Source organism: Vulpes lagopus, chromosome 6, assembly GCF_018345385.1.
Source record: "Vulpes lagopus strain Blue_001 chromosome 6, ASM1834538v1, whole genome shotgun sequence".
Lineage (NCBI taxonomy): Eukaryota > Metazoa > Chordata > Mammalia > Carnivora > Canidae > Vulpes > Vulpes lagopus.
The window spans coordinates 62,176,884-62,199,210 of record NC_054829.1 but is presented as its reverse complement, the minus strand read 5'-3'; the positions used below and the strand labels follow the sequence as shown (position 1 = coordinate 62,199,210).

At 40.0% G+C, this 22,327-nt stretch overlaps 1 protein-coding gene across 5 annotated transcripts in view; it reads left to right on the top strand.

The window, feature by feature from the left end:
- Positions 1-22,327, top strand: part of AKAP6 (A-kinase anchoring protein 6) — a 486,958-nt gene that overhangs the window by 196,241 nt on the left and 268,390 nt on the right. For all 5 annotated transcript variants that reach the window (XM_041758859.1, XM_041758854.1, XM_041758855.1 and 2 more), the window contains 2 exons: positions 3,763-4,014; positions 12,315-14,081. In XM_041758859.1, coding sequence (XP_041614793.1) covers positions 3,763-4,014; positions 12,315-14,081 — 2,019 coding nt within the window. The remainder of the gene's footprint in view (positions 1-3,762; positions 4,015-12,314; positions 14,082-22,327) is intronic.

Here is a 22,327-nt window from a genome sequence, read left to right as displayed (position 1 = left end):
TACCTAGTTAGCTGACTGAATTAAAATAAACAGAATGTCCATAATCTTTAGCTTCTTTCATATAAACATACAACAAACTGGCAATGATTAAGGGTCTAAGCCTGAGAAGCTTCAAGCTGATAATTCTTTAAATATTTGGTTGACATTTATATAAAGCAACAGAGAAAACCAGATTTTATATTACTACAAGGTATGTATAGATTCAGAATCATTCAGTTATTTCTCTAAACCTCTCATTGAATATTCTAAATATAGTTTTATGTTTGGAGGGGATGTACACACTGTCATATATTTGTATACATATATATGTACATATGTATATATATGTGTGTATATATATATGTATATATATATATACACCCTTCACATATATCTGTAGTTCTTGTTCTACAGTTTGTGTGTCCTTGTAATTTTGTCAAACCACATACCTGATAGCAGAGTAGAGGGCATAAAAATAATTAAACAAATGAATAGACCCCAGAAGTTTGGACCATGCCATACATTATTTAGTTTCAGATTTTCAGCAGAGACTACATGTACACATTGCCAAAATACTCAATAGAGGGAGGTCAGCTCTTGTGGGAAGAGTATTTCTTTCTCCTCAGGGCCCATCTGGCTTCTTTGGGAACAGAGCCAATTTATATTTCACAGACATCTAAGGAGGAGGGTGTGAAAGCCTTAGTTAACTAGTACCATTGATACTTTAGTGCCCCTGTTTGCTTAGCCATCTTGACCCATGACCTGGCTCTGACTAAGTTCCTATGTTCATTGTGAAGGAGCCGAATTATGTGCAAGAAGAGTGATGGCATGTAGTTTCCATGGTGCCAAGACTATACATAACATATTGTATTGGAAAGTGGGAATGGTGTGGCTGAGAAATACCTATATGGGTATTCAGAGCAAGTGGCATAAGTTACCCAACTTTTCCCTCTGCTAAATATATAATATATTTCTGCATCTGCAGGATTGTAATGGTATCTAGGAGATAGATACTAACAAATTCAAATTATGAAATCAAGAGTGTGAGGAAGTGGAGAACATTGCCAAGGGAGTGGTTAAAGTGATCATTGTAGAGGCTGTGCTAGGAAGGAGGTGGTATGTAAGAAAAAAAGAGGGTAGAGGGGTTGGTGGGTAGATTGAGGTTATAAAGCACCTATAGTGGGAGAGTGGGAGTGAAAAGATCAGATAATGAGAGGTTGGTGGCAGAGGGGACTTTCTGATATTGTTCCATAGGTGAAGTGATGACAAGGTTCGAAGTAGAGCTATGGCAGAGAGTTATCCCAGTGGAACAGGTATGAAGGTCTTAAGGATTGTGGAGTAAAGGACATTTGAGGCTAGGGTATTGATTGGTTCATCAGTGTGAATATTGACATTACCAAAGATAATGGAGACGAGAAAACTGAACCACATGCATTCTTCAGTGTGGAGGATTGAAAGAAAAGAATATAGGTAATAGTAATGAAGAAAGAAGATGGGAAGGCTAAGCAGACTCTGGGCACCTAGTGAAAATAAAGCGTGTTAGTATGAGGACAAAAGAAAAATGATCAGAAAGTGGTAAAGAAGCACCATAGATAGCCCTTCCCCTAGCAGCCCTTCCCTCCTCATCTTTCAGGTGAGGGCTAGGAGAGTGAACAGCCTTTACTGGGAAGGCAGTGGGGGAAGCAGGAGCCTTGGACGGAATCAGGTTTGGGTAGGAGAAGGAGATAGAAGTACCATTCTGTGAAAAAGTTAAGTAGAGTTTTGGGTTGCCTGGGTGGCTCAGTGGTTGAGTGTCTGCCTTTGGCTCAGGGTGTGATCCCGGAGTCTTGGGATTGAGTCCCAAGTCCCTGCATGGAGCCTGCTTCTCCCTCTGCCTATGTCTCTGCCTCTCTCTCTCTCTCTCTCTCTCTCTCTCTCTCTCTCTCTCTCTGTGCCATCTCATGGATAAACAAATAAAATCTTAAAAAAAAAGTTAAGTAGAGTTTTGTTTTTGTTTTACAGTGGAATGGAAATATTAGCCAGGAAAGTACAAAGAATTTGGATGAGATCAGCTGCAGGAGGAAGAGAGTTTCCCAAGGCAACACAGTACTACATAGAAATGAATATCCTAAGAGGGCAAAGGATACAGGACATTTGCTTTGGGATGGTGGTGGGCAAGGTATCAGGAATGAGAAGTGTAGGAGGTAAATCGAATAGATGCTCCAAGCAGGCATCTGCTGAGACCCAGGCAATATGGAATATTTGAGGCCTACTTTCATGTGCCAAAGGCCAGCAGAGACTGATTAACCTAGCTGTGAGTGGTTCCCATGCATTGGTTTTATTGAAATGGAAATGTGTTTGAATGGATTTGTTTGATTGGAAATGTGATTTTTGCCCCAAATCCCTTTTGGACTATATGTGCTCATGGGCTACATTTGTAAGAACTTTACCTAATTAGGACTCCAAAATCTGTTTAAACTTTTAATCTATTTCAAATTATTACCACCAATCTATATAACTATCACCAATTCTTGGTCTTCAAGAAATAATATTGGAACAGTTATTGGAATTGTACAATAATTATTACTAAAAATTCAACACAACTTCCCACCATTCTTAAATAGATTTTTTTCCCTACTATTATGTAGTAAATACAGATTCCACTTTAGTTTTTCTTTAGAAACAACTAATTGAATTCATATGAAATTGAAGGGTTGTTTCTAGCACAGACTGACTGTTTGGATGGATATTCATGTTAGGACTCAGACCTCAAATGTTATCCTAAAATTTTAGCCTTAACAGAAATCATAAATAAAAGCCCCATTTAAAAAAAAAATCACAGAGGCATAAAAAAGAATGAATCACTGAGTACTTTTAGCTGACATGGACATCCTTTTGATGCTTAATGGATTCAAATTGCTCAAATAAATATTACTATTGATGCTACCCATTTCATGCTGCTGGCCTCTGACAGCACAATGGGAATTTAGGAAATTGTAAGGACAAATGACATATCAGACACCAAATCTGCCTACTTAATAGTATGTGTGGAGGAGATTGAAACTTTGATTTAGTAATGTTTTGTTTAAAATGTCCAGGTCTTAAAACAAAACTATAATTTTGTCTTTCTTTGTCCTTGAGGCTTTTCTGGCTTGCTTCCTTAAAAAGTAATCCTGTCAGACCTATAAATATAGAGAACCAATTGTGGTTTCCAGAGGGAAGGGGGGAGGGAGGATGGCTAAAATGGGGGAAGGGGAGTGGGAAATACAGGCTTCCATTTATGGGATAAGTATCACAGGGATAAAAGGCATAGGTTGGGGAGCATAGTCAATGATGTTGTAATAGTGCTGTGTGGTAACAGATGGTACCTACCCTTGTGAACATAGCATAATGTATAGAGAAGTTGAATTGCTATGTTGTACACCTGAAACTAATGTGACTTTGTGTGTCAACGATACTCAAAAAAGGTCTAAGAAAAGAGTGATTCTGATTACAAAGTGTGGGTTGAAATTTAGATATGCTTATGAATTTTAATATTAAAATCTGTTATGGGAATGTGGCAGTTGTCCCTTACACCAAAGATCCCTTGACTCATTGAAAAGGGTTGGGAGTTCCTATGAACTGGTCTGGTGCCCAGCAAAATGACCTGCAACTATGTATCTGATCTAAAACAAAGGTAAGTTAGCCAACATGTGGTTTACCTGAGTTGCTGGCCCTGACGATTGGTGTCAAGTGAAGGAGTGAGTCCTCTCCCTCAAAATAAGCCTAAATAATCTTCATATATTTTGTTTTTCTTTACTGCAGGACATTTGCGAAGATATTTCTGATCACGTTGAGCAAATCCATGCCCTCCTTGAAACAGAGTTCTCCCTGAAGCTGCTGTCCTACTCCGTCAATGTGATCGTGGACATCCACGCGGTGCAGCTCCTCTGGCACCAGCTCCGAGTCTCGGTGCTGGTCCTGCGGGAGCGAATCCTGCAGGGTCTGCAGGACGCCAATGGCAACTACACCAGGCAGACGGACATTCTGCAGGCTTTCTCTGAAGAGACAAAGGAGGTGGGTATTTGAAGCCAAGTAATGTGTCATCAAGTGTAGTCATCTGAGAGTTTTCATTTCAGAGAGGTGGGATAGGAATCCTTTCAAAGTAAATAATCAAATCCTGAGCCAGGTTTTGAATCTAGGTATAGTGACCAGAGGCTAGGGCACTTCTAATGTGAATAAAGCTTTATTTAGGCCATAGTTAATTCACACCTGACCACTCATAATTGTTGGTGCTAACCTGGCTTCTTGTTGCCCATTCAGTTATTTGATAAATATTTATTAAGCACTTATGATGGCTATGCACTAGGTGCTAAGAATATAATAGTGATCAAAATATGGTCTTTGCCTTCAAGGAGTCTAGTACTAGATAGAGACAAAAAGTTAGACATTAAGGACAGATTGTGACAAGTCTATATGATGCCGCTAGATGTCAGAGAGGTGCACCTAACTCAGACAGGAAAGCTTTTCCAGAGGAAGTGGGTCCAATCTGGAACCTGAAGGAGAAGCAGGATTAGACTGGGTAACAGAGGTAGAAAGTGTTCTAGACAGAAGGAATGGCATCATCAAAGATCCAGAAGTAAGTGAATGACAGATTCAGAGAGCTATAGACAACACTGGATCAAAAAGTTCAAAGGACCAGGATTTGAACAAACAGGTAAGTGGAGGTCAGATGATGAAGATGAAAAGCCGTATTAAAAACCATATGAGGGACACCTGGGTGGCTCAGTGGTTGAGCATCTGCCTTCAGCTCAGGTCGTGATCCTGGGGTCCTGGGATAGAGTCCTGCATTGGGCTCCTCACAGGAAGCCTACTTCTCCCTCTGCCTATGTCTCTGCCTCTCTCTGTGTCTCTCATGAATAAATAAATAAAATAAAGAAACAAAGCAAAACAAAACAAAAACCATATTAAAAGAACTGAACTTTATTTTAGGGTCAGCAGGAGAGTTTGTTTAAGGAATCAACATGATTATATTCATGCTTTGAAAAAATCATTCTGGATGCAATGAGTCAAATGAGCTTTGGAATTTTATATAACTAATGTATCTGGATTTTTTGTACTTGTATTAAGAGTAGTTTAAAGAGTTTGTTGTCACGTTTGATGCATGGCTCAAGAATGAACACTGTAGGGGCTCCTGGGTGGCTCAGTTGGTTAAATATCCAACTCTTGATTTCAGCTCAAGTCATAATCTGGGGGTTGTGAGATTGATCCTGTGTTGGACTCAGCATTCACACAGAGTCTGCTTGTCCCTCTCCCTCTCCCTCTGTATATCACCCTTCACCTCAACCCCACTTGTACTCTCTCTCAAATCAATCAATCAATCAATCAATCAATCTTTAAAAAAAGAATGAACACTGAGAATTTGAATTCAAATGAACTCTCCTAATACCACATAAAATTTGACATATATAGGAGCAAAGCATTGTGCTAAGCAAGGACTGTGTGTGTGTGTGTGTGTGTGTGTGTGTGTGTGTGTAGATAGTCCCTTGGCTCTTGACATCCACTTTCATGCTCCACCCTTGGTTTTGTGGAAAATATATATAAAAGTTTATAAGACACTTGTATAAATAAATAAGATTAAAGGACAGTATAATGAGTGTTGCATAATTCAGTATTAATTAATGTTTCAGTGGCTCCTACATTATCAACAACACAAAACAACTCTGTGCCTATTCTCATAAATTATTTATACTTGTTGATTATTGTTTTCATAATAATGATACTCTTGCTGAAGCAAATTCCCTGCCGGCCCTGGGAGTTTATGAGAATCAAGATCTACTGGGCTCCACTTGAAGTTTTAGGTTCTTTGTCTTCATCCTTTCCTGTTATTGTGGCAGTGAGGGAGGTGGTAGAGTCCTCTAGTAGAGTCCTTTTTTTAAGTCATAGAATGAACACAAGGGTGTGTGTGTTGTGCCCAAATGCCATCGCTCCCAGATAGGATCCTTAGTGTGTCCTTGACTGGGACTCTTGTGGTCCTGGGAGACTACGGAGAAGCCCAGCTTGTCCAACTCTGCCCTAAGTGTGTTATTCATGAGGTGTATGCAGTGAGGGAGAGATGAGGGAAAGACGTATCTAAATTCTGAAACCCTCTTTCTTGAGATAGCACCTGCCATCCCCAGGCTATACTTTGTTGTCACTGTCATTCCTCCTTATGTGTCCTGCTGGATCTGCCCAACATCCAGTATTGATCAGTCATCAGATCTGGCTACTTTCTACTACTGGAGGTGGGGGGGGCATAAGAAATCACTGGATAAAATCAGTTCATTTTACATATTTATTTATCCATTAAATAAACATTTATTGATCACCAGCTCTTTGTTGTAGAGCAGGAGATATAGCAGTATTCTAGGGCTTCTTGTTACCACTGGTGGTGTTTTGTGGAATATGTTCATCATGCACTAGTTTGAACTTGTGTCATTCAAGAAGCGGTACCCGAGATAATGATGAAGAGCCATTGAGGCTAACTAATTGTCACTGGCCACTGTTTTATATTTTGAGTTTATATTAAGTAGGTATGGCTCTCACAATATGAGCTCAACAATTATTTACAGATTGATTGGAAACAATTTAGTGCATTTTCATATTTGAAATTCTTTAGTTCTGTCATAAATATGCAAGAATATGTTGTGTGAGGGATAGAAGAATGGTGGATTCTCAGCCATCTGCTTTGTGGATATTTTTCTATAAATTGAAGCACAGTTTCCATTATCCTTCCTAAAGCTGTGAAAACCTGATCCTATTTGTCCTTCTAGTGTGACTCCGTGAGAACATTTCAAAGACTGCTTTTGTTTGTTTGTTTGTTTGTTTCTGACAGCAAGAACACTGGGATTGTGGAAAACAGGAAGGGAATTAGGATAAAATTCTAAGCTTTATCAGAATATATTCAGCTGCAAAAAAATTTGTAGAATGAAGAGGGAAATGGCATAAAACAGGCTGATAAACTGAAATAGTAGATGTCCTTCCAGTAAAAGTGAATTCATTTTCTCTTTTTGTAAGTTTTTGTAGTTTTTGTCTCTGAGCCACATTGAAGGATAAGTTGGAAAGCTGGGAAAGTGGCAAGTTCTCTTTCTGTCTTTGCAAAAACAAAATGTGTAAGTTTAGTTCTTTTATTTAAATATGACACAGACCATATTTTGTAAGCAAATTAGCAAATGTTTTGCTAAAACAAAACCAACCAACTAAACGAATAAAAAACAGAGCAAAGCTCAACATTGTGTATAAAATGTGTTGTACTGAAATTTTTTACATTTCAGATACTTTGACGAACACTTTATTGTTTCATATAGTAAGGAGGGTAAGGGATATTAAAAATAGTTCCATTTTATAGATGGAAAAACTGAATCTAAGAGAGGTTAAGTGACCACTTAAGGACATAAAGCTGGGATTAATTAAATGGAACAAATAAACCAGCTCTTAATTGATCTCTGTTGTAATAATAGTAGTTCTTCCCTCCCTCTCTCCTCTGCCCCTCCCTTCCTTTCTGCTTTTCTTTCTATCACTCTTAAATATTTATTGCTTTCCTACTATGTATAAGGTACTAGGCATTCAAAGACGAATAACACAGTTTAGGAATCACCCTCATAGTTTTGTTAGAGCCTCAAATAGTTCCAGGAGGTAGGCTGGGAAGGTGCCGTTATTATTTTACAGATGATATTATTGTATCGGCTGAAGGCAGACCTTAACCAACTGAGACACCCAGGCACCCCAAGAACTTTCTTTTTTAAAAATTGCCTCTGTATGGATGGTGAAATCTAGAAAAATACTTTTGAAGAATCCTCTTAATAACAGTTTAAAAAAATGCATGGATAAATGCTTATCATTTGGTCTTTAGGGTATGAAGTAGATAATACACTGTGTGCTGTTTTTTGTTTTGTTTTTTCAGGGAGGGATTTTTTTCCAAATTAAAAATGCAGTCTTATTAAAAATAGTCACCCCTGAGTGACAATCAGCCATGCACAGAAATAGTTGGCCTGGTTGGAACAAGAAGGGGCACTGAGTGTTTTTGGGTGTGGTATTTTCTTCTCCAAACAAAGGACTGGCTACAGAAGGGATCTTCAGGGGAAGACTTAGGAAAACGTAGCCATCCCCTATTAGCTGAGATGTAGCCTCATATCAGATATTCATCTAATATCATTTACTGAGTACCAGTTATTTTCAAGCATGTCAGTGTTCCTGATCTTAGAGTTCTGTCACCATCACAGAGGACATCAGATACTTTCCCTGGGCTATAGAAACAGGTGATTAACACTTGTAGAGTCTAATTTTTACCTGAACTCTCAAATTTCTTTTTCTCTACCCATTGTGGAAACACTTTTACTTAAAACCTCTTTCACCTCACTTAGGTAGCTACAGTGCTGTACTTATATGGTAAAAATGATAGAAAAATGATGCAAATTTCAACTAGTTAGTAATTTAAATACCAACTTATGAGAGAGTTTAGGAACTTAACCATCATTTATAATACTAATTTTGCAAAAGTATTAAGTTCTGAGTACTGAACAACCAAATTAAAATAATTAAATAAGGGACACGTGGATGACTCAGTGGTTGAGCATCTGCCTTCAGCCCAGGGCATGATCCTGGAGTCCAGGGATCGAGTCCCCACATTGGACTCCCTGCATGGAGCCTGCTTCTCTCTCTGCCTATGTCTCTGCCTCTCTCTCTCTCTTTCTATGTCTGTCATGAATGAATAAATAAATCTTTAAAAATTTTGTGAAAAAAAAAATTGAATAAAGTGTGACTTTTGTTCAGCTGGCTGATTCCTTGTTGGTTTTGGCTTCTTTTAGTCCAGGTATGAAGCATAAAAGCCACACAGTTCCATTTAGATAATTTTTATTGAGATTGGAAGTTAATATTGGTTTCTCATTTTTGTGCAGTGTAATTTAGCATAGGGATACCTCTCATTTTGAATAAACTTGCCTCCTCAATATACTTGATTAGTAAAAGTAATAATGTAATAAGTAATAAAAGTAAACATTCATTGAGCACCTATTCATGTGCCAGATTTGTGTCTTACCTTTATTATCTCATTTAAGACTCACAACGGTCCTTGACATGGCTTATCATTTGCTTTTGTACTGGTGAAGAAATTGAGGTTTAATGACATCAGGCTACTGGCTCATGGTCACATGGCTAATTTATAGTAGAGCCAGAATTTGACTCTTAAACTCAGGCTTTTATTCACTAGAGTCAACTAAAACTACATAATCAGAGGAAGAAATTACATGAAAGCATAGAGTTACATTCCAAAACATCATCAGATTCATCCATTCATTCATGTATTGAACAGAAACATCTGTGATTACTTACTCTATGCATGTCACTATGCTAAATGTTGCAAGCGTTCTGGTGAGTCAGCCATTTTCTATATGATTTATACTCCTGTGGAACTTATAAACCAATAGGGTAAACAAATTAATCAAATAATCACAATAGTATTTATTTACAGATTGAGGTAAATACTTAAAGGAAAAACAACATAGTTTTATGAGAGCTTGTAAAAAAAATCTGACTTAGGTGGGAATTTGGAATCTTGAAGAAGTGAAGCTTGATCTAAGGTCTGAGGGATGAGTACAAGTAAACTAGTTAAGGGGTGTTGTAGGTAGGAAGCTTTCTTTTTTTTTTAAGATTTTATTTGCTTATTTGAGAGAGTGAATAAGAAAGCACAAGCGAGGGTGGGGGGAGCAGAGGAAGAGGGAGAAGCAGACAGTGGGGAGCCCAACACCTGGCTTGATCCCAGGACTCTGAAATCAGGACTCTGGGATCATGACCTGAGCCAAAGGCAGGTGCTTCACCAGCTGAGCTACCCAGGTGCCCTGGTGGGAAGCTTTCTTGACAAAGGAAATACCACATACAAAAGCCATGAAGCTGAAGGAACTCATTATGTTCAAAAACTGAAAGGAGGACACTTTGGTTGGGTGCAGCCAGGGAGGGGATGGTGGCTTGAGAGAGGCCTCTATATGTATGTTCTTAGAAGGGATTGGGTTTTTAACCCAATAGCAAGAATCTAACAAAGCTAATAGCAGGAAGCATCATGTTTGCAATTTGTAAAGATTACTCTTTTAAAAAAAAAAAAGATTTATTCATTTATTTTAGAGAGAGAGTATGGGGATGAGGGGGGTGGGGTAGAGGGAAAGAGAGAGAGAATTCCAAGCATACCCCCCACAGAGTGTGGAGCCTGATATGGGGCTTGATCTCACGACCCTGAACTCATGACCTGAGTGGAAACCAAGAGTTGGATGCTTAACCAACTGTGTCACCCAGGTGCCCCAAGGTTACTTTTTACAATGTGGCAGTATGGAAAACAAGCTGGAGGAGGGGGTATGTCTGTTGAAAATAATATTCAATGAATCAAAGAAAATTGTGATACAGAGATGAGAGTGTGGACTCTGGGTCAGAAAGCCTCCATTTAAGATCTAGCTCGGCCCCTAGATATGAGGCCAAATGCTAGTTATATACCTTCTTTTGGCTTCAGTTCCTCTTATATAAAACAGGGACCATAGTACAGACCCCAGAAGAAAGTTATTGTGAGGATTCAATGAAAAAGTAATAGTAGGAATAAACCTTCCCCATTTATACATGAGGAAATTGGGGCTTAGAAAAGTTGATGAGTTGATGGGGCTTATTATTATCATTATTATTATGATTATTATGGTTATTATTATTATTATTATTGTTTATCTGAATATTGTGGAGTACCAGTGAGAGGAGTAGGAGGTAAAGGCAAGGTGAAGTTACAAAAGGAGAGAAAACTTCCAAAAGCAAAATGAACAAATGAACAGAAAAACCCAGTGGAAGGTCCTAGAGTACCTGGATCTTGGGACAACCTGGCTGAAAGGAGGGGTTCAGCAGCCACATGACTTCTGGCTTCAGTTTGTTCACTTGGTTCCTCCTCCAGGAGAAGAAACGACCCTTCACTTTTTAGTTTCCTTCCTTCTCTTCCTAAAAAACTAGACTACATCAGGCTGTCCTTAGCCTGCTAGGCATCAAAGGATTCTAGGGCCCTTCTGTCTTCAGCAAATTGTCAGTCAAAAATCTCCCCATTTGTTGTATGCTATTAGAAATTGCATTAGTGGGGCAGGGGTGGCTCAGTGGTTGAGCGTCTGCCTTGGCTTGGGTCATGGTCCTGGGATTGAGTCCCACATCAGTCTTCCCTCAGGGAGCCCGCTTCTCCCTCTATGACTCTGTCTCTCTGTGTGTGTCTCTAATGAATAAATAAATAAAATCTTTAAAAAAAAGAAAAGAAAAAAGAAACTGCATTAGTGATGAAGGGTGCCTGGGTGGCTCAGTCAGTTAAGCAGCCGACTCTTGGTTTCATCCCAGGTCATGATCTCAGGGTCCTGGGATCAAGCCCTGCATTGAGCTCTGTGCTTAGTGAGGAGTCTGCTTGAGGATTCTCGCTACTTCTGTCCCTCCCCCTCCTCAAGTAACTAAATCTTCTTTAAAAAAGAAACTGGGTTAGTGATCAGATAAAAGCCTTCATCACATAATTGAAGATTAAAAATACTCACGTGTAAAGTCTTTTTTTTTTTTTTTAGCAGAGAGGGCTTTCAAATCAAATTCTGGCCTATCTTGAGTTATAAATAACAAGAGCGGGAGGCACTTGATATCTAACATACACCAATGGGAGTGGGGGAGAGGAATGCATGTGAGAGAGAGGGGACAGGGACTAAGATGGTAAGTTTTGATATTCATTACTTTTCTCCAGGATTACCCATGTTGATCTTCAAAAGAGCGGGTATGAACAGAAGCTGGTCCTGAACTGTTTCTGTGATGTATGCAAATTCAGTAGTTCACCTTTGTGATTTGTGAATATATAGTTAACATGACAGACTTGTGAAATTGGTTATACCACTTAAACACATTTACTGAGCATCTTCTATAAGCTAGCTACTGTTGTAGATGCTGGAGTGATAGCAATGTGCAAAGCAGACGTTTGTGGAGATTTTATTCTTATATTACTTTGCTCCCAGAATTTTATTACTGAGGCATCACATAAGAAGTGCTTATTAAATGAACTATGGGCTATTTTAAAATGGAAAGTTAAGGAAAGAATGGATGTCTTTGGCTTGACCTTGACCATTTCTATCAAGGCTCTATTCTCCAGATTAAAGAAAAGTCCTGAAATATTTAAGAACAGGATACTATAGAAAGCAATATAATTGATTAATATACCTCTCTATATGTTAAACCAGAAGCAGTTGAGACTGCTGCATTTTTTCACCTTTACAGTGGCCTCTGCTGAGATTTCATTTGAACAGCTAGTTGAGTATAATTGATGTTGCATTTACTGAAACTGTTGCCCTTGTCTGTTTCAGGGCCGGCTTGATTCTCTAACAGAAGTGGATGACTCAGGACAGTTAACTATCAAATGCTCTCAAAATTACTTGTCTCTGGATTGTGGTATTACTGCTTTCGAACTGTCTGACTACAGTCCAAGTGAGGATTTGCTCGGTGGCCTAGGTGACATGACCTCTAGCCAGGTCAAAACCAAACCCTTTGACTCTTGGAGCTACAGTGAGATGGAAAAGGAGTTCCCCGAGCTCATCCGAAGCGTTGGGTTACTCACTGTGGCTGCTGACCCCATCCCTTCCAACTGCAGCGAAGCAGCAAGTGAGGAGGGACCTCAGGTATCTCTTTCAGCAGATGACAAAAGTGGATGTGAGGAAAGCAGTGCTTTGACAGTCAAGGAGCAACCGAGCTTAGTGCCCGGGACGTCATCTTCAGGGGAAGCTCTGACAAATGCTGATCAAGCCCCTCCTGAGACTGTGAAGCAAGAATCCAGTTCTTCCTCACAACTTGGGACAAAGAACCAACAGCCTCTGCCTTGTGAAAATGCAACTCCCAAGCGATCCATCAGAGATTGCTTTAACTATAATGAGGACTCTCCCACACAGCCCACGTTGCCCAAAAGAGGGCTTTTCCTTAAAGAGGAAACTTTGAAGAATAATCTGAAAGGCACTGCAAGAAAGAAGCAGATGGCTGATCTCAAGCCTGAGATGAGCAGAAGCACCCCCTCTCTAGTGGATCCTCCTGACAGATCCAAGCTTAGTTTGGTGTTACAGTCTTCCTACCCCAACAGTCCTGCTGCTGCCAGCCAGTCCTATGAGTGTTTGCACAAGGTGGGAGATGGGAATCTTGAAAGCACCATCAAAAGTCGCATCAAGGAAATATCCTCCAGCCTGGGAAGGCTTAGTGACTGCCATAAAGAGAAACCTCGACTTAAAAAGCCACAAAAAGCCCCAGAAGAGGGGCCTCTGTGCCGAACACCTAAACGGGGAGCCGGTTCTGGCAAGCAAGCCGAAAACAGGAGGAACTCAGTAGTGCCGAATGGAATTCCTTCAGGTACTCCCAAGGCTACAGAGGGACCAGAAACAGAGTCCGTTTCCCCATCCTCACTCGAGCCGTGTAATCAGAAAAGTTGGAATGCCAAATTGCCAGCGCAGTCAGAAACATCCAGTTCACCACCTTTTACCCAAAGTAGCGAATCCTCTATTGGCTCAGACAGCATGGTGTCTCCAGTACCCCTTCTTTCAAAAAACAAAAGCAAAAAAAGTTACTCCTCCTCCCCAAGTCACGTCACCAGGAATGGGCAGGTTGTGGAGGCCTGGTATGGCTCTGATGAATACTTAGCACTACCCTCTCATCTTAAGCAGACAGAAGTTTTAGCTTTAAAGTTGGAAAACCTAACAAAGCTGCTGCCTCAGAAACCCAGAGGAGAAACCATCCAAAATATTGATGACTGGGAACTGTCTGAAATGAATTCAGATTCTGAGATCTACCCAACGTACCATGTCAAGAAGAAGCATACAAGGCTGGGCAGAGTGTCTCCCAGCTCGTCCAGTGACATAGTCTCTTCACTGGGAGAGAGCGTGGAATCTGGGCCCCTGAGTGACATTCTTTCCGACGAGGAGTTGTGTATGCCTCTCTCCGGTATGAAAAAATACATTGATGAGAAGTCCGAGAGAGCTTCATCCTCTGAGAAAAATGACAGCCATTCAGCCACAAAATCCGCTTTAATTCAGAAACTGATGCAAGATATTCAACACCAAGACAACTATGAAGCCATATGGGAAAAAATAGAGGTAAGGTGGTCTTCTTAACTTGAAAGATTTCTTACCTGATCTTTGGAAGTAGTGCTGGGGAAAGGTCAATCCCTCCCCATCCTCATAATAAAAATGTTACTATGTTTGATAAGCCTGATTCCTCAGAAGAAGAGAAGGAGAAGCACAATGATCACTCCATTGCAACAGAGTATGTATCTTTAGGTACTACTCTTGTCAGTGCATTAGCCTGCTGTGTCCCTGCTTGGTATAGGAATCCCTGTAGATATTGCTCACACCTAACATGGTTCCTGATGAATGGTGGGCCCCTTTGGGTGGAATACAACAAAACAAAGTAGAGCAGTAGCTGTGCACGCACCAATACCTCAGGAATACATGAATAGAATGTTGCAGTTATCCTCACTGATTTTTTATTTGTTTGTTCTAACCCCAGAATAGTTTACCATTCCCAATGTTAACTCCCTATAGAAATAAACCAGATGTTTCTAATATTGGGTGGAATCTTTGTGTTTCTTCAATCTTCCTCCTTTTTGAGGCCCCTGGCTAATAACCATGCTTCCTATTCTCTGTACCATCTGTGGCTCTGAGATGGGGAGTTGATATTTTGGGTAAATCTGTTTGTTTACTGAGAAAGCGAGTGAGCATGTGCACAGGAGCAGAGAGGGGGTGAGGGGCAGAAGGAGAGGTAGAGAGAGAATCTTAAGCAGGCTCCACCCCTAGTGCAGAGCCCAACTTGGAGCTCAGTCATGACCTGGGCCTAAATCAAGAGACAGTTGCTTAAGTGGCTGAGCCACCCAGGAGCCCCAAATCGATGCTTTTAGAATGGATTGTTAGATGAAATCTTTGAGAACAAATGTCAAAATTCTCAGAACTGAGCTCTGTAATTTAAGCTGATTTAAGACACTGGATAAAAGTATAATACACATGGACAGGCTAACCTGGAGGAAGAAAATGAAGGTGTGTAAAACAAAGGAAAAGCTAATGGCAATATATATAATAGTAATATATATTGATAATTATTTTTACTAAGAATTTATGTATCCAATCCCTACAGCAACCCTAATATTAATCTCATTGTATGGATAAGGAGATTGAGGCTGAGAGAGACCAGGCAGTCTGCTCTAGAGTCAATACCATTAACTAAATGCTCCCACACCTCAGTAAGGAAGTGATCGATATATACTGCATGTTAATAGTGTCATGCTGTAAAGAAGAAGTAATGTCAGTGGAGCCAGGACTTACCTGGGAAGTTCTTGTGAAGTGCCAAACCTTCAGTGGAATTTTGAAGGGCATGCCAGGATTTAGACAGAGAGGATATTGGGTATTTTAGGTAGGAGGAGCACAAACCAAAACACAGAGATGGGAACTGGGAATGAGCATGCTTATGGGGGTGGGGGTACAGAGAGTCCTGACTGGAAGGTCCATGAAGAGAGAGCAGTGAAAGTTCCCATACATATAACAGACCCAGTGGCTACAAGGCACTGAAAGCCAGTACAAGGCAATTAGAAGGTAGGACTTTTTCAGATGACAAGGCTAAGGCAGACCAGGGTTAGAAAACTTGCTTTAGGCCTCACAGCTGGTAATTACAGAGTAAGGGTTTGAATTCAGAGCCAGCACACGTAAAGCAGTGTGGGCCATGGCCTCCATTAGCCTTTCTGGAAGATTTAGCTGATGCTAATAGGAAGGAGGTCATGGGGATCCCTGGGTGGCGCAGCGGTTTGGCGCCTGCCTTTGGCCCAGGGCGCGATCCTGGAGACCCGGGATCGAGTCCCACGTCAGGCTCCCGGTGCATGGAGCCTGCTTCTCCCTCTGCCTGTGTCTCTGCCTCTCTCTCTCTCTCTCTGTGACTATCATAAATAAAAAATAAAAAAAAAAAAATGTTAAAAGGAAGGAGGTCATGGCGGTTATGATGGAGGCCATGGCAGCCAGTCTAAGGGACAGCTGTGATGTGGGACTGGCAAAGGTGGGGAAGGCTGTTGAAGAAAGCAGGACCCAGAGAAGTGGTTCCAGGCCTTGCTCAGCCATTCAAGCCTGGAGTGGGCTGTGGCTGATCATGTTTCACTCTGGGCCTTGTTTCTTCTTTTGTAAATAGAGATGTTTTACGCAGATGATGGCCACAATACCAATTTCCAATGGTAGCATGTTTTGTTTCCATTATCCTGCAAAGATAAGTTCAGCCTCTGGGGACTGGTATATCTTTAGTAGAAGAAAGCGTTTGGATGGGTAGCTGGCTTGAGGTGGAGATGAGGCAGGTAATTTAAAAAATAAATACATTGATATTGATTATATGATAAAACCGTTAAGAGGAAGTATCTTGTGAGGTCCTGGAGTTGGGATATGAAGTAAAGGCTGAGAGATGATTAAGCCTCTTGGTCAGTCCAGCCTCCCTTTATCAATTCAGTGGGGCAGCTGCCAACCCCCAGGTCGGTTGACCTAGGACTTCGCACTCTAGCTTTGATCTACCTATAGTGACCTAGAGAACCTATTCTACCTGCAAGTATAACATATTAAGAGAAGGTGTTATTTAACATCTTTATATCATGTGCTAGGTACTTTACCTGCAGTAATTTTCTCATAGGATTCTCAAACAACCCTACAAGGTAGGTTTTATTATCCAAAATAGACCACTTGTCTCCCCCCACCAACCCGCAGTGTTCCCACTTTGGTCCTAGCCTCCTAATTGGTCTCTCTGCTCCCATCCTGCTCCTATTACAGTCTGTTTCTAACACAGCAGCCAGAATGATCCTTTTGAAACATAGATCAGATCAGATCACCTCTCTGCTCAAAACCCTGCACCAGCTCCTGTTGCAGAGGCCTTCCACAGACTGTTCCCTTGGATTTCCTCTCTGACCTGATTCCTAACTGCTCTTCCTCATGCTCACTTCACCCCATTCCCACTGGGTTCTTTGCTGTTCCTAGAACAAGCTGGGCATGCCCGTGCTTTTAGAATCTTTGTCACTTCCCTCTGCCCGCGTTCTTCCCATCAGATGTTCTCATTTCTAATTTTTTTTAACCTGTTCTGAGTCTGCTGAAGTATTAACTTCTCAGAGAAGCGTACCCTGACCACCTTTGAAAAGGTATAACCCATGAGGTGCCCGGGTGGCTCGGTCATTTGGGTGTCTGACCCTTGGTTTCTGCTCAGGTCATGATCTCAGGGTTGTAAGATCAGAATTCTCTCTCTCTCTCCCTTTCCCTCCCTCCCTTTCCTTCTCCCCCCTCCCTCTGTCTCTCTAAAATAATAAATAAATATATCTTTACAAAAATAAAAGGTATAACCTGAAGGCTTCTTGTTTTTCCTACAGCTCTCACTGTGTTCTGTCATTCTTTATAATTCTGTTTAGTGTATTTGTTGTCTTAGCATGTTTACTGTTTCCTCCAGCTACAATGGAATCTCTGTGAGGGAAGGAATATTTATCTGTTTAGCTTGCTAATGAATCTAATACACCTATAACAGTGCCTGGCATATTGTAAGTGCTCAGTAAAGACTGTTGAATAAATGAATGAGTCTCCATTTTAGAGTGGATGAAATCGAGTGCAGAGAGGTAAAATCACTTTTCCTAGGCTGCCCAGTTCTAGATAAAGTCTTGAGAATAGATGAATTCCCTGAGAGAATGAGGATAGATGGGGAAGAGAAGAGGGCTGGTAACTGAGACTCAAGTTCTCTCCCACTTATGAGGCAGGAACAAGGGAGAGGTTCACTCCACAGAGACGGTTCTTGGATGCTAAGTAAATGGAGGAAGAAGGGATGTAAGATGGACGTAGCTTTGTTCTCTGTAAAAGGGATATGGAGAAGAGTAAGAACAAAGACGAAGAAGCAACCTTTAGATTTGGTTGAGATGGCCATTGAGGACCTTAGAGAAAAATGGATTCAATCAATGAATGGAGGTAGAAATTGGATTATAGATGATTAAAAAGTGAAAGAATCATTCATAGCTCAAGGAATTGGGTTGAGAAGGTAATATGAGGCAAAGGGTGATAGTTGAAAGTAAAGTCAAATAAAAATTTCATTTAGAAAAAAATTAAAGCTTATTTGAAGTTATAAAAGACGCAATAACAAGAGTGTAAATGTGGCACAGGCTGAGACAAGAAGGGAAGGAATGTGGAACTCCATGGGAAGAATGGTGGCCTGATACGAAAAAGTTATAAGATACTGAGGAATACATCCTGCTTCTGATTCCACCCCTACCAAATGGGGAGTGGTGTGTTTCCTCCTTCCTTCATATACTCAGCTCTCCCGTCTTCTCTCTGAGTCACACAGAATACAAGATTGAAGGCACAACAGATTGAGGACTTTATGGGGCTATGATAGAATCCCTGGGATAACACCTGGGTGTTAGGGTGACAAAGATCTTAGACACCTTTTAGGTTCCTGTCATTTCCCACCCCTCATATTTGAGTCTTTCTTATAGTAGCCTGGTATGTGAATGTGAAATATTTTTTAAATTTTTTTATTCTGTAGGAAAATTAATTTCCTTGAATACATATGTTCACATGACTTAAAAACATATATGTTTAAAAATATCTAGTAAAATTTTTTTTCTCTTCTTTATTCTCCGTCTTGGGCTCCCACCTCATTGAAGGTGATCACGGTTGTTTTAGTTTATATGTCCTCTAAGAAGTTCTTTACACATATCCAAGCAAATGCAAATGCATATATTAAGCAATATTTTAAAACCTAAGAAACAAGTTACAGCCTATTCTTCTCCACAAATAAAAATTCTTCTGTTAACTCTGTGAGTTCCTAAGAGACGTTCCTTTCCCAATCTCTTGGTGGGAATTAAGGGGATTTTGCTCAAATATGCTTGATTTTCCCAGAACCTATCATGTGGATGAAGTAATTGAGCATCTCAGGTTGAGTGTTCACCTCCAATGGGAGCTTCACAAGGCCCAAAATTAAAAGTGAAAAAGTTAATCAAACCATTGAACTAGATTCAGTTGTTGTGGAGCATTCAAGAAATGGAGTAAAAGTAATGAAGAAAAAGGAGGAGAGGGCATGTCTGGAGCAGATGAAATCAAACAGAATGGTGAAAGATTAACTTACTGAGCGGGGTCTTATGTGGTGTAAGTATTAGGGATTGGCAAACTATAGCTTGCCCAGTGCCTAATTTTTAAAACAATGTAAGATTGGAACACAGCTGCTCTCATCATCAATGTCTGCTTTTGTGCTTCTATGACAGAATTAAGTAGTTGTGACAGAGATTGATGGTTTGCAAAGGCTAAACTATTTATTGTTACAGGAAAAATTTGCTGACCCCTGCTCTAGTGTAAGGAAGAAGGAAGGGATCAGCATCTACTATGTGTCAGGTTCTGTTATAGGTCCTTCCATTTAATTTAGATGACAACCCTGTGGAAGAGGTATTATTGGTCTTGTTTTACCAACGATAAATCTGAGGCTCCAGGGTCATACTGCTGGTAGTATAAGAGCTGGAAGTTCAACTGAGATGCCAGAACTGACTTGATTTTCTCCTAAAGATATATTTCAATACCAGAGAAGTTAGACAGTAATCACATATACAGATAAAATCTATTTAGAAAACCTATAAACCATTATAGGTTAATAAATGAATAGTGTGACTTCTTCCTCATGACCTGGATAGAAATGAACTGTCTAGCAAGTAGCCGCTTGTCCAAGGTGAGTAATTGCTGGTGCCAGATTAATAGCTGTATGATTCCTAGGGGGGGGGGGGGGCTAGCAGAAAGCAGTGTAACCTGGTGCCACTGTAGTGAAGCATTTAAGGAGATCCCAAAGGATGTAGTCCAAGGTCCACTTCTCACATCATAGGTTTCCTGTTCACTCTAAGTTCTCAAAGCTCATCCTGGAAGATATTACCTCATTAGGTTGGACTCATTGGTAGCAAGTTGACAGTTGCATGATATAGCTGATCCCTTTTCTTTCCAGCTACCAATATCTTCAGATTCCAGATTATGGCATCTCAGCTATGGTTCAGTGACTCGACTGTTGTTAGCAATTTATCTTAGGGACATCTATAACCTGATTTTAAAAACTTCTTTGGTGCCAGCTAAGGAAGTCTTTGCACACTAGTTATTTCAGATACAGTGCAACAAATACTTGGCTGAATGCTTGCTTTTTGTAACTAGGCTATGTAAAATCACAGTCAAGTCTGTGGTAGTAGCACAAAGGCAGCCCCCATTGCTGCTGGGAACCAGTTGGTAACATCATGAGTAATGTTAATGTAGAAGAGATTTAGTCCTGGGATTAACTTGGCACTGATTTATTTTTCCAACAAGTAAAATAGGTCCAGATAGATGCTGTCCTTTCTTTTACCCTCATTTTGACTATATGTTGACACACTAGAGATAACACACTGATGATAGTGATCATTAAAGAAGTAGCATGTTGTCCTCAATTCTCTTCTTTTCTTTTTTTCCATTGTGATAAAAAGCATGTAGCATAAAATTTGCCATTTTAACTGTTTTTAAGTGTACAATTCATTCGTGTTAACTATATTTACATTGGTGGGGGCTCTTGGGGGGCTCAGTTAAGTGGCAGACTCTTGATTTCAGCTCAGGTTGTGATCTCAGGGTTGTGAGATTGAGCCCCAGGTTGGGCTCCACTCGGCCTGGAACCTATTTAAGATTCTCTCTCTCTCCCTTTGCCCCTCCCACACCCTGCACCTGCACATGTGCTCTCTCTCTCTCTCTGTCTCTCAAAAAAACCAATTATTCACATTGTTGTGAAATAGATCTCCAGAACTTTTTCATCTTGTAAATCTGAAACTCTGTACCCACTAAACAGAGATTTCCCTTTATTCCTCCTCCCCAAGCCCAATAACCACCGTTCTACTTTCTGTTTCTATGAATTTGACTACTTTAGATACCTCCTGTAAGTGGAATTATATTGCATTTGTCTTTTTGTGACTGAGTTATTTCACATAGCTTAATGTCCTCAAGGTTCATGTTGTAGCATATGACAGGGTAAGGCTGAATAATAATCTACTGTGTGTCTATAGCATATTTTGTTTTTTTGTTCATCTGTGGATGGATATCTCTTGGCTATTTTGAATAGCCCTGCTATGAACATGGGTATGCAGATATCTCTTTGAGACTCAGCTTTCAATTCTTTTGGGTATATATCCAGAAATGAGATTGCTGGATCTCATAGTAGTTCTATTTTTCATGTTTTGAGGAACCTTCATACCATTTCCCATAGCAATTGCTCCATTTATAATCACACCAATAGTGCATAAGAGTTCCAATTTCTCCATATCCTTTCCAACATGTTATTTATTTATTTATTTTTTAAATAGTAGCCATCTTAATGTGAGATGATATCTCATTGTGGTTTTGATTTACATTTCTCTGATGATTCGTAATGTTGAGACATCTTTTCATTGTTGGTCATCTGTATATCATCTATGGAGAAATCTCTGTTCAAATTCTTTGCCCAGTTTTAGTTGGGTTATTTGATATTTTGTTGTTGAGCTGTAGGAGTCTTTGTGTATTCTGGATATTAACCCTTTATTATGTATATAATTTGGAAAGACTTTCTACCATTCTGTAGGTTGCCTACCCACTCCCTTGGATGGGTCCTTTGATGTTTAAACATTTTTAAGTATGATGTAGTTCATTTGTCTGTTTTTGCTTTTGTTTCCTGTGCTTTTGGTGTTATCTCCAAGAAATCATCGCCAAGTTCAATGTCATGAAGATTTACCTTTATGCTTTTTGTAGGAGTTTTATAGTTTTAGGTTTTTGAATTCTCCTTTATTTTACTTCAGTGTGATTACCTCTCATGTTTTAAGGATTCCACCCCGGGCTTTCTCATAAGATAGGACACAGCTTCATAGCTAGAGCCAAGTCATCTTCTGGGATTTGGCCTTTAAAAAACACTTGGAATCACACTTTTTAAAAAGTCTCATCAGGGCATTATTTATTTGATTTGAGATTTGAATAAGTCTCATTTGAAATACAGCTTGATCTTTTTTTATTCATCCCCAGAGTAACTTACAGTCAACTATTTATAGTCAAGGTCTGCCATAAATTGAATTCTCACTCACTTTTGATATTTCTTTTATACCAACTATGCACCAGCTTTCCTAGAGTTGGTAGAGTAGTAGTCTGCTCTTAGGTGTTGATAATGATGTAGGAGCATTTTATCAGATGGGAAGCATATAAGGTAATCAGATTTCACTGTTTTTCACTGTCATTTCATTTTGTATATGCCTTTCTGATATGATAAGTTTTTCCCTCAGTTGCTAGTCTTCCTCTTGTCTCTGATTTCTTCTCTTCCATACGTCTTCTCTCCCCTT